We start from the raw sequence: 11,241 nt of genomic DNA on the forward strand, positions 1-11,241 counted from the left end.
GACTGAAGTTATTTACTCAGATGTTAGTGTAGGTGTGGGGCAGAAAACTCACTGTGGGAACAGTGGGCTGCTTTTCTTGGTATCTTAGTCTATTTGATGACCATCAAATTTCCCAGCTCACTGGTTTTGTTTTTTCTGGATGGCATGTTTGATTATTTATCAGAAGGGAAAGGGAGTAGCTGAAGCAAATAAACATGTGACCGAGCTGTGTTTTGTTTTCCACTCAGAAGGCCGTGCCCTTTAACAGATATACAGAAAATAATAAACGTATTGTTTTATGATAAAAGGAAATTATGTGTATCAGTTTCTTTAGCAAGGCCATTAACCCCTTGTGTTCGGTGGTCTCCGCCTTCTGGCAGCTTACTGGGTTTGCAGCTGGGAATTAAAGGCACTTTAAAACCCCCTCTTGTGTGGAACGTTTCCATGGATTACTGCCTCACCCCTTTGGATCTGCTGGATTTATTACGTAGTCCTTTCTGCCTCAGCACATCCCCAGCCCTACTTGGGATACGACCGACTAAAATGAGAGGCACTTGGAATTTGTGGAAGGGTGCTGGCTTCTGAAGAAAACCCTGGAGAGTGCTGCTGGGGTCTTTTTGCTGCTGGTATTGGTGTCCGTGCAGCGCGAGGGGCTGCAGCTGTATTTGGTCCGTTACAGACAGTGTCAATTCTTTTTTTAAATGCCAGGTGCCTAGCATGGAGTGTGTAGTATTGCCTTTGTAATACCAGCTTAGGACAATGCTCATTATCTTCCCTGAAAAAAAAAAAAAAGGAAAAAAAACCAACAACCAAACCCAAACCCCAAACCAACCCTATAAACTAAATCACTGTCAGGAAGTAAAATACAGGTTTGCCTCATCTCTGGGAAGCATGTTGCATGCTTTAGCTGCTTTTATGGGATTAAAAGAAACAAGTTAAGACTGTCATGCACATGAAAGGAAACCGAGATGTGGTTTGTTTCACATTGTGCAGGTAGGTATAAATTTAATAGACTGACTTGCTTTCAAAATCTCTCTTTGTCTTCCCGAATCGCATGTCAGTTCTAGCGCGTTGATGAGCTCCGCGGTCCGTAATAGCGCCTGACTGCCGCTGCCCCGCAGGTGCCGTATCGGCAGGAGGGTCGTCCTCCTCCGCGGGGATGTAGGCTCCCTCCGCGGAACGGCTTCACATCAAAAAAAAGGAAAATTTGCCTGACGTCTTGAAGTTGCGTTCAAGGATGCGCGTTGCCGGTGGATCTGGGGAGGCGGAGGTGGCCGCTTCCCTCGCCGGCTCCCGGGGTGGGGGGGTCAGCACTCGGTGGGGAGCCTAAATGGGTGGCAGGGACAGGAGCTGTGGGTTTAGTTTGGGGGGAGGAAAAAATGGTGGTGGAAATACCAGGGAGAGGAAGGGCTGGTGAAATAAGGACCTGAAACTTAAATGTGATGCGAAGAAGAAAGAGGAAATGAGCGGTTTGGGGCCAGGTGACGCGGGCAGGGGCTGAGCTGGGGCATGTGGCCAGCCACCCCGGGCCCGGCAGCTCCCCGAGGGTCGAGGGGGAATGGGCTTTGGGGTCAGCGGAGAGGGATGGAGGTACCCCAGAAGGCAGAGGGGCAGGAGCGGTTGCGTCCCGTCGGACACAGGGTCTGTCCAGCCCTGGCTGTAGTCCTTGGGCAGAAGCCCGTGAAGGACAGTTAGAGGACCTGTCCATGGGGCAAAGTTTCCTCCTAGCCTCCAGCAATTAAAGGTTGGCTTGTGCCCTGAAGCATAAATGTTTGTACCCTGATAATAGATTTTTATCTTTCCAAAGGTAGCTGTAAATGCTCTCATTACTATCTGTGCAAGTGTCTAATCCTTCCTTTGCATCCTCCCCATGCTCTTGGCACCGGTGATATCTTGTGACAGTAAGTTCCACAGAGTAATTATGAGTTGTGTATTAAGAAAGAAAAAAAAAAATTCCCTTTATCTGCTTTAATTTTTTATTTTTTTTTTTTGGTTTTGTTGCTTCCTGACTTCATTCAGTGTCTCCTTTCTCTTGCGTTATGAGAAATGGCAAATAGCTCCAGATGTACCTTCTCAGGCCGAGTCACAATTTGTGTACTTCTATCATCTCCCCTCTTACTCATCTCTTGCTAAACTAAACACTCCCACCCTTATCAATCTTTCTTCCTATCTGCTGAGGCCTCTAATCATTTTTGTCGCCTCCATCTGAACCTTGCCTATCTTTGCTTTACCAGAATCTTTTAAAATGAAGGTTTTTAGAAGCTATTCTAAACTATAGGTTGTTCTAAATCAGGCTTGGAAGTGCAGAGATGTGATTTGCAGCATTAGCTTCCCTTGTTTTTGGGCTGTCCCCATGTTTCGCTTCCTCCGCTCATCCAACAGCAGCGAGCGTCCGATGGTGCGTGGTGAGATGTCCGCAGTCGGGGGCTTGATTTCGTGGGCCTCTGAGTGCAAGTTTGTCATACAGTGTTTTGGAAAACAAGCTTAAAATATGTTCCCTGTTTTGTTGACCACACAGGGAAGCGTGCAAGCAGCTGTATGCAATATACTATTTATGTTGTAGCAACAAAAAGGCACTCTTCCTTCTCTTCCCCCCCCCCCCCCCCCTTCCCCCCTCTATTAAAAAATATGAGAACTTCCCGTGCTTTTGACATCCAAGAAAAACGTGGCTCAGCAGTGAATAGTCCTCCAAATATTCAAAGGTCTGGTTCACTTTTGAATAAACACAGTAGTTTAGAATCTGATCTTGAGCCTACAGAAACGAGCTGGAAATCCCATAAGATTTTTTTCATCACTCAGACATAGTTCAGTTCTGGTTCAGTTTGCATGGGGAGCCAAGATTTGTATCCTTTCTCATTTTACCAGGATGTGTTGGCCCATCCCTCCTTTCTTGCTGGTACAGACCGCTACATGCTGTGACTCTTGACATGCCAAAATAAAGAGAGCCATTTTTAATGTTTGGGAACTTTTTGCCAGATGCTTTTTAAATGGCTTTGATGAGTCTCGACTCTTTAAGAGAAGAGACAGAAGGTGTTTTTACAGTGCAACCGCCTGAGGATTTAGTTTGTGCCTAAAGAACGGGATTTTTGTAGCCGTTGTCGCTGCTGTGGCTGGTTTGGGGCTTGCCGATTTCTGGCGTTTGCCGAATTTGACCCCTTACCCTGCTGCCTCTTGCTGCCTGCCCCCTTCCAGCCCGCTTGCATCTCTGGATATTTGAAGAAAATACCTCGACCACCTTTCCCCCCCGTGTTGGTGGAATTCATGAGTAAATTACAAAATTAAAATCAGGTGTTTCGGAGGCAAATCCCCGTCGTCCCCCCGCGTGGGGCTGGGGTGGCAGGCGGGGGCCCTGCGGGGTGGCAGGGCAGGAGCATGGGGTCTGCTCGCCCTCCTGCCGGCAGAAGTAACCTCAGCACCCGCAGGGTGAAGCACAGCAGCGCTGGGGCGCAGGCAACTCCACCCTGTGGGTTTGGAAGAAAGGGTTGCTGTTTCCAGTGCCTTTTTCTGGAGGGGATCTCCTCAACTGATAGCCAGGACCTATTCCAGAGGAAAGAAACTAAGCCTGCTGGAAGAAAAATAAAGACTCATCTTCTTCCTTTGTGACTGAACTATTCTAGGAGATGCTTCGGCACGAGGCACGCTGCCAGCTCCCTTGCTCCAAGCCTGCCCCTGTCACATCAGGGACAGGATGTGAGCCGGCGTTTTTACGTGTGGACCTCCAGGTCCCTTCTCTTTTTTCAGCATGGGAATCACCCACTAGTCACTTGCCTGGATCAGTCTGCCGTGTCTAAGCAAAGCCTTCAGGGCCAGCTGATCATTTTATTCCAGTAAAGGACTGTTGTTGAAGCTCTCCTCTTTGACGACCTGGCTGGTAGCCCCCTGGATGGAGCCAGCCTTGCACAGGAGCTGCGGCTGAGCGAGGCGCTGGGGGCTGGCAGCATCTCCCCGGGCTCGCAGCATCCCTCTGCTGCCCCTGGGGAGTGGAGTTGGGTAGATGGAGGAGGATCATTTAATATGAAACAAGGTAATGGAGGATGAGATAGGGATGGGGGGTGATTTCAGTCCAGGGCTGGTGAGGAGGCTGGACAGCAGGGCTGCTTCACCAGGTTACGTTGGATCCTAGCTGTGTCCCATGGCAGAGCCCTGTGTCCTGCCTGTAATTACCCCGAGGCTTCCCCGCTGCGGTGCCGGGAGCAGTGTCGAGGCTCTTGGCCTTGGCTCGTTTTGATGTGTGGCACGGAGGGTCAGGACGGTGGGAACAGGGAGAGAGCACGTAGCAGCTCGTTTCCCAGTTCTGGAGGAAGATGAAAGAGCTGGGTACGAATGTCAGAGGGAATAAGTGCTGCAAGAACATCTGCTTCTCTTTTTTGCATCTTCTACATTTTATTCCTCCTCTTCATTTTGGTTCCTTTCCTATTCTCTCTAGTTGGTTCTTCTCACCTCCCCCTGTTCTGTTCCTCCCAGAGGAACAGCACTACCCACTGCTGTCGCTTTGCACTATATATTTTTTATTTTTTTTTTTTCCCCTTTTTGCATACTGCTCCGCTCCTCGCCGGTTTCCACACGTTGTGCGGCTCCTCAGGCTGTCGGAGGAGAGCTGCAGCAGGGCTCCCCTCCAATGCGTCTGCCTCCTACCACCGCTCCTCTACATCTGCTGCTCCAGGAGAAGAGGGTGTCGCAGGAGAGGAGATAGAGGAGGCAGGAGTGGGAGAGACACGAAGCAGCTCTGAAGCTCGGGTGCATCCGGGCTCCCCAGCGTGTGAGCTGCATCTTGCCGCTCTGCTGGGAGCAGCTGTGGAGTGGAGCGGGGTGTGAGGACAGATGGGAGCTGAGAAAGAAGAGAGATTGCTGGCTGAGTCTAAATTCCCCCCTCGTCCCACCCGGGAGAAACAAAGGTACTTGCCTTGCGAGACTAAATGGAAGCAAGAAACCCTTCTGAGAGGTGGGCCGTGCCTCCGCTGGGAGAGGCCCCTCTGGCTGCGGTCCCTCGGCGCCTAAAGCCGTTGCGAAACTCGAGGGAGAAATCGATGGTGGGAGAACTGCATGCCTGCTGCTGCAAAGCCATGCTTCGCCTAAAACACGGTGGGGAAAGCTTAGCAGCGATCTTAGCCGTGCGAGGAGCCAGCTCTCTCTTACTGCTCGGAGGTCAACACCGAAGGTCTCGCTTCTGGAGCCTGGGGCTGGGGTAGCATGATGTTTTCTCCAAGGGTAGATTTTACCCTTAAAATATCTTCTGTCTCATCTCTCCCTGCTTGTTGTGCTGTGTTTTGCTTTTTAATGACCATAACTGAAATAACGGACAGATGATGATGTTGGCTGGCAAGTAACTTTCCAGATTTACTGCTTGGACACTTCAGATGGCTCTGGGACCATCTCTGATTTCTGGGAACACTTCCTTCCTCCTTTCTCAAGTTGCTTTCCTGATGGGCAGCCTTGTCCACCTGGAAAGGCCCAAAATACTTAGGAATCTGTAAAAAACACGTGGGATTTTGGTTTGTGCCCTTCCTGCAACTTCTGTGTGCATGCTTCTCCATTTCGGAGGCAGCCGGTCACCACACAACAGCCCTGGGAATTGGCAGTCGGACAGGACGCCGCTTTCTTTTGCATCCTCCTGTCTGTTGCTCGTCTCCAACGTTGCTCCTCCAACGTACATACCTTTCCATACGTCCCGCAGTTCCCTGGATCGCTCTTTCCATGCCTGATAAACCTCAGGTGCGGAAACGAGCTTCTCCTGGTGTTAGTCGGGCCTGTTATAGCTGTAGGTCTTCGTATTTCCTTAATAGCTGATTGATACTAATATTGGTTGGAGCAGATGGGAAGGGAGGAGCTTGAGCTCTTTTTCTTCAGTAGAAGTAGGCTGATGGAAAAACAGTTGGAGAGTCGCTGCCTTGTTGTACTGGCCGCAGCGGTGGAACAAGTTAGCAAGAGGCTCCATAGGACTGGATCCCGTTACTGTTTTCCTTATGTACTAACACTGTAAGCAAGTATATGGCATTTAAGCAGCATTTCTATTTTTAAAGTTCTACCCTCTTTTTCCAGTGTATTTCCCTCCCCCAGCCCCCTTTCCGAACCGGGAGTTTCTAGCTGCATGAAGTCAGAGGCAGGGCTGTGTTTTTACCTTTCGAGCAGAACTTGCCCAGAGAGGATGGTGAAACCAAAAGATTGAGCCGCTTGCGTGAAAATGTCTAATTGCAACAGTACCTCGGGTGATAACAGTGCCGGATGTTCTGGGCAAACAACAGCTGGGCAAACAAGTCACGTTCTGTCTATCTTGCAATAAAATCGTCTTGGTCATCTCAAATGCACGCTTCTTTTTTTTTTCCCCCCCTGGTGTTTAACTAGTTGGGAAACGTTAAATGGTTGCCACTTCCCTAAGCGCAGGGAGAGGGATTTTCGCTGGGGCTTCCCACTTACTCTGTGGCATCTTTGAATGAAACAGGCTTGATTCATCTCACAGCGAATGTGCTGTTAAAATTTTTCCTGGGTTGCGTGTCACCCAGTGTTGGCTCCCAAATATCATCCCAAATTTGTGCCATGTCTCTAAAGGACAGCGTTTCAGTTGCCTTTTTACTGGTCCCTGTTTTATGCCAGAAAATCTCCTTATCTCTGGGTGATTTCCGAACGGATAAGAAAGTAGCTTGGGAGTTCACTTACTGTATCTTGCATTTAGGTGTAGCACTGAGCAGAATCAAGATGACTCAGTTGGTAGTAAGCCGTTTACTGATTTCGTCCTTCCAAATCCCTGTTGATAGTGACCAAAAACCGTGGCACGCGGAAGACGCGCTTGCTAGGGGATGCTTTCCTCTCTCTTCCTTCCTAAGGAAGATTTCCTATTTGTATTTCGGTGCAGAGAGGAAGATGGTTGCCGGTGCTGTGCAATTAGCTGCTGGAGGCCAGGACTGGCCTCTGGGTCTGGTTGTCCCAAGCAGCCATGTCCAGGCTTGCAGGCTCTGGGAGCAGTGCAGATAGGTGGCACGTAACGTGTCTGCTGGTAATCACGGGCCCAGGTACCTGAAGCACCTCTGGGGTTTTGGGGGCTCTTGGCGTCTCTACCTGCCGGTCCCGTGAAGGAGGACGTGGTTGCCTGGATGCACAAACACGAGCTGGTTTACGGCAGGCCCCGGCAATTGTTCACTTGCAGAAGTGCAAGCACGTGGTGGAGATTTAGGGTGTAACTATGGCAGTGGGGAGGAATGTGTGAAAAGAGTTTGGAGATGTCAGAGCGCCCGCTCGTGAGGAGAGGGCCACGTTAGCAGAGCTGTTGGCTAGCAGTAAACAGTCCTGGCACCCTTGTTTCAGGACTTGGCAGCAGCAGGAGTTGAACCGAGTCCAGCTTTACTCTCTACTGCCTGTTCAGTAAGTTGAGGACAAGGCAGATGATTAAGGAAATGTGGGGAAACTGCTACAGAAGCTTTTGGAAAGATAAGAGACTTTGGTCTCCATGTCTGACAGTCTGGCACTTCTCACTAGCATTGAATTCACATGCAAATCAAAGGCAACATCTACTCCCACAGGAAGCGTTATTAATGTACAGGCCTGCTTGCGAATCTCCGTGCTGATGAAGGTTGTGGGACTGACTTCACTCGCAGATTAATTTCCCTGTCTATCCTCGCTTGAGCGCCGTGCAGCATCGGCAGCCTCAGCAGGGCTCCCATGCCGGCGTCCGGTGGTGAGCTCCACGCAGGAGCAGTTGCTGCGTGGAACCAGAGAACGGGGTTAGAGGTATGGTGCTTGTCGGCTTGGATTAAATGGGATGTGCCGGCGTAATGAGGGCAGCTGTCCACCGGGCTTCAACCAACATCGGCAATTTAATTTCAAGAAGGCACTCCAAATGGGCTTGAAATACTTTGCATGTAAGAGGAAAGAGGGCTGGTGCTGCCCGGACAGAGCTAGCCATCTTTCTTCTACACATCCCATCGTGTGTAAGGAGCGCGGATCAGACTTTGAAATGGCAGGGGTAGGGCTTGGTCCAGGCTGGGAGGGGGGAAAGGGAAGTGGAGAAAGGCGAAGGGACTTGGGATCCCTAGGTTCACCATCCCACCAAGGATACAGTAGCTACTTGATGGAAATGTTCGGTAAGAAACAGATCTGAGCTATAAACAACCTTCCACATCTTAAACCCAAGCTTATCTGATGCTTAGCTTTTATTGCTGTCAGTTATTTATAAGTGGAAGAGCAAATCTTGAGAGAAGAGAGATGGGAAACGCCATTTCAAGCTGCAGTCCCCTGAGCTGTCAGCTTGCCACCATCTCACCCGTGCCTGCCTCTCCGTGTTTCTCCCATTGCTGTTTCTGTCCATCCTGGCTCCTTGTATCCGTGATGCTCCCTCCAGCCAACTTATTCATTACTCTCATTCTTTTTAATCCTTTCCTTCCCGCCCCCGCTCCACCCTCCCTGTTGGTCCCTCCCTCTCGCCATCGCTGGTCCCACCGGGTCTCAGCGCCAGGACAAGTGCCAGCCAGCCGTGGAGCAGGGTGGTGTAGATGCCACCTCGAGCGGAGAGCCTGCTCAAGGGTGGGTGTGCGGGGATGTGGGTGCTGTGCAGGTGGGACTGGAGCTCTGGCTCTGCTCCATCAGAGCCTTGCCATTGCGAGCCTGGCCCCGAGGGCAGAGACCCTCATCGGCGCGGGGTCAGCCGTGGTAGGGGCTCGTGGTGGCAGAGGCCACCTCGCCGGGCTGCACAGAGCTTTGTGGCCAGCTCGAGTAGAAAGCAGGCATTTCTTGCACAGCTACTTGTTCTGGGAATCTTCAAAAATTTCTGGCAGCCAATTTTAGTTGTGCAACCTCTTAGCTGCCAGAACGGATAGAATATGATCATATCACATGAAATGCATGCAGGGTCTGCTATAGCAACTGTATTTCAAAGAGACAACACATATGGTGACTGGTTCTTTTTGGAATAATATCTATAAGTTGATGATGTTTTATTCAAAAAGGCTGTAGCTTGAAAGGTTAGGGATGTTCTGATTGTTTAGTGTATGATTAAAGAAAGGCTTCTGTGGTTTTTTTGGCCTATTGAATCTAATTACTGGGAACTAAAATGATCATTTGATTGCACATTTACCTGGAATTATTCTTCTGCAGAGCCAGTCTTAATAATATATAATAATATGTTGCGCTTGTACTGTATAGCGCTTCTTGTCTGAGCAACTCAGAGTGCTTTACAAGTATTCATTAATTAAATAAGCCATACAACACCCCTGTTAAGTAGGTGAGTATTTGTTGCCCATCCCCTTAAGTCTTGTAGATTTTATTTCTGCTGCCTCTGCCCACCCTTGAAGATGCTTTAACAGCTAAATAAGCTAATTCAATAAAAATAACATTTTTTTTAACCATACTTAGCACTTTCTGCATAAAGGTTTCCTTTGTTGCATTGTATTAATTGGTAGGCTGTCAGGTCTTCTGGTTCTTGATGCTGCACCGAAAAAAGTTGTGTGCGTGGGAGCAGAGGTGCGTGCCCGCCCTGGTAGCGCGCCCGTGCCCGGCAGCTCCTCGCACCCCTCGCGGGGACATGGACCGTTTTAGAGATGCTGCGGGTGCGCTGAGCTCCGACCAGCTGGAAATGCAAAATCTGATTTTACCTTCATGGTACCAAGCTCTGTTGGAAATCGCATCCACCCTTAAAGAGTTTTTCTGATCCAGTGGAGACCTGTTATTAAATTTGAAAGGAGGGCTCGATGCCAGAGTGCAGCAAGGTCTCTCCTCCCCGCTTGCCCTGGCGTGCTGGCCGGCAGCGGTGGTTCTTCAGCCCGCTGGGCTGCTGAATGTCCCTTCGAAAGTAAAAAGATGGGTCTAGATCATAAAATAACAAGGTTTTACTGGGGGGTGGCGGATGCAAGTTTGCAGTCCTTGGTGTCAAACCTTTCCCGGCGGTTCTGCGCTGAGATGAAACACTTGGAGAAGCAAGTGAAACCCGAAGCGTATCTGACTCCTTAATTAAATAGGTATTAATTAAATCACTCAGAGAGCGTACACAGTAGGAGTGGGGAAGGCTTTTTCCCTCCCTTGTAGGCATCTTGCAAAGGGACTATTTTTCTTGTTTTACATTAATGAAGTCTTCAGCCTTCCTACTTTTCCACCTACACATGTACTGAACGTCTCCAAGGAGACCAAGAAAGCCCGAGTCCGGCGCTGGTGAATCCTCCGGGAGCAGCGGGGCTGGCTCTTGCCAGCGGAGCCTCAGCTGTGCCACAGCCCGCCTTGCAGGGATCATCCTTGCAGTCCCTTGGCTGGGGAGATGGGGGAGACCTGAGGCTGGGGCTTGCTCCTTGTCCTGCTTCCCCCCATGTTTTGTCTCCTCTTACTTTCTTTTCCTCCCCCGATGGAGAAATCGGGCCATGCAGAGGGGCTGGCTCCGGTATCCAGGGACGCTTTTCCCTTATTTTGCACGAAATTTTGCAATAATCCCTCACCACATGATGGTCTTCTCATGCTTTTGGGATCATGTCCCATGCCCCTCCGTGACGTGAAGCTGCACCGTCCCTTTGCTGCTCTGACCCCTCCCATCCGAGTCCCCACCGCTGGTCCGTCAGACGCTCTTAGTGATTCTGGGGGTGTCAGATGCTGTCCCTGCTTTTCATCGCATTCACTCCAGCTCCTCGCAGCTTCCTCAGCCTTTAGCACGGTACCTTGGGGCACCCAGCATGGCTCTGCCTGCTGCAGGCTCTCCTCTTCCTCCCACCGTAGCCTTCCAGAAAATTCCCTGGCTTTCTCTGGTGCTCAGGAGAGCAGACAGTGATATACGACTGCCCTCTTCTGTAAACCAGACCCGACCCACTGGAGAAGAGGAGCATGAAAGCCGTTAGCACACGAGTTTGCCTGGTAGCAAAGGAGGGTATGGCCTGCTCCAGGTGGGGGATGAAAATAACCGTACGGGGCTCACCACTGGGATCCTGCAGTTACTCAAGGTTCCCTGCAGGAGCTGAACATCAGCTGATGCTTTTCTTCTCCGTAGTCAAAATGGGAAATCGAGCGGTGGGCTATCACCCCATTGCGTGCAAGTGCTGAGTTGGGGTTTTTTGTGGAAGCCATTGCTTTCCTCGGTGGAGGTGCATCAGGAGTGGAGCGGTACCCCATGACCAAGGGGTGCCTTGACCCTATGCCGTGCTTGTAGCTCCCCACACCCTGTGTGCTGTAAACTCAGTTTTCAAACCTCTTTCCTCGCAGGCTCTCCAGGTGGCACGGCAGCTTCTACTGCAGCAGCAGCAGCAGCAACAGCAGCAGCAGCAGCAGCCAGAAAAAAGTCGAGGAATTAAGGCTCCG

General features: G+C 50.4%; 1 protein-coding gene across 1 annotated transcript in view; it reads left to right on the forward strand.

Moving 5' to 3' along the window:
• FOXP1 (forkhead box P1) overlaps nucleotides 1-11,241 on the forward strand; it is a 402,299-nt gene that overhangs the window by 269,335 nt on the left and 121,723 nt on the right. Inside the window, exon 5 of the mRNA XM_009645970.2 lies at nucleotides 11,146-11,218. Within this exon, the coding sequence (XP_009644265.1) occupies nucleotides 11,146-11,218 (73 nt within the window). The remainder of the gene's footprint in view (nucleotides 1-11,145; nucleotides 11,219-11,241) is intronic.

Source organism: Egretta garzetta, unplaced genomic scaffold, assembly GCF_000687185.1.
Source record: "Egretta garzetta isolate BGI_Z169 unplaced genomic scaffold, ASM68718v1 scaffold228, whole genome shotgun sequence".
Taxonomy (NCBI): domain Eukaryota; kingdom Metazoa; phylum Chordata; class Aves; order Pelecaniformes; family Ardeidae; genus Egretta; species Egretta garzetta.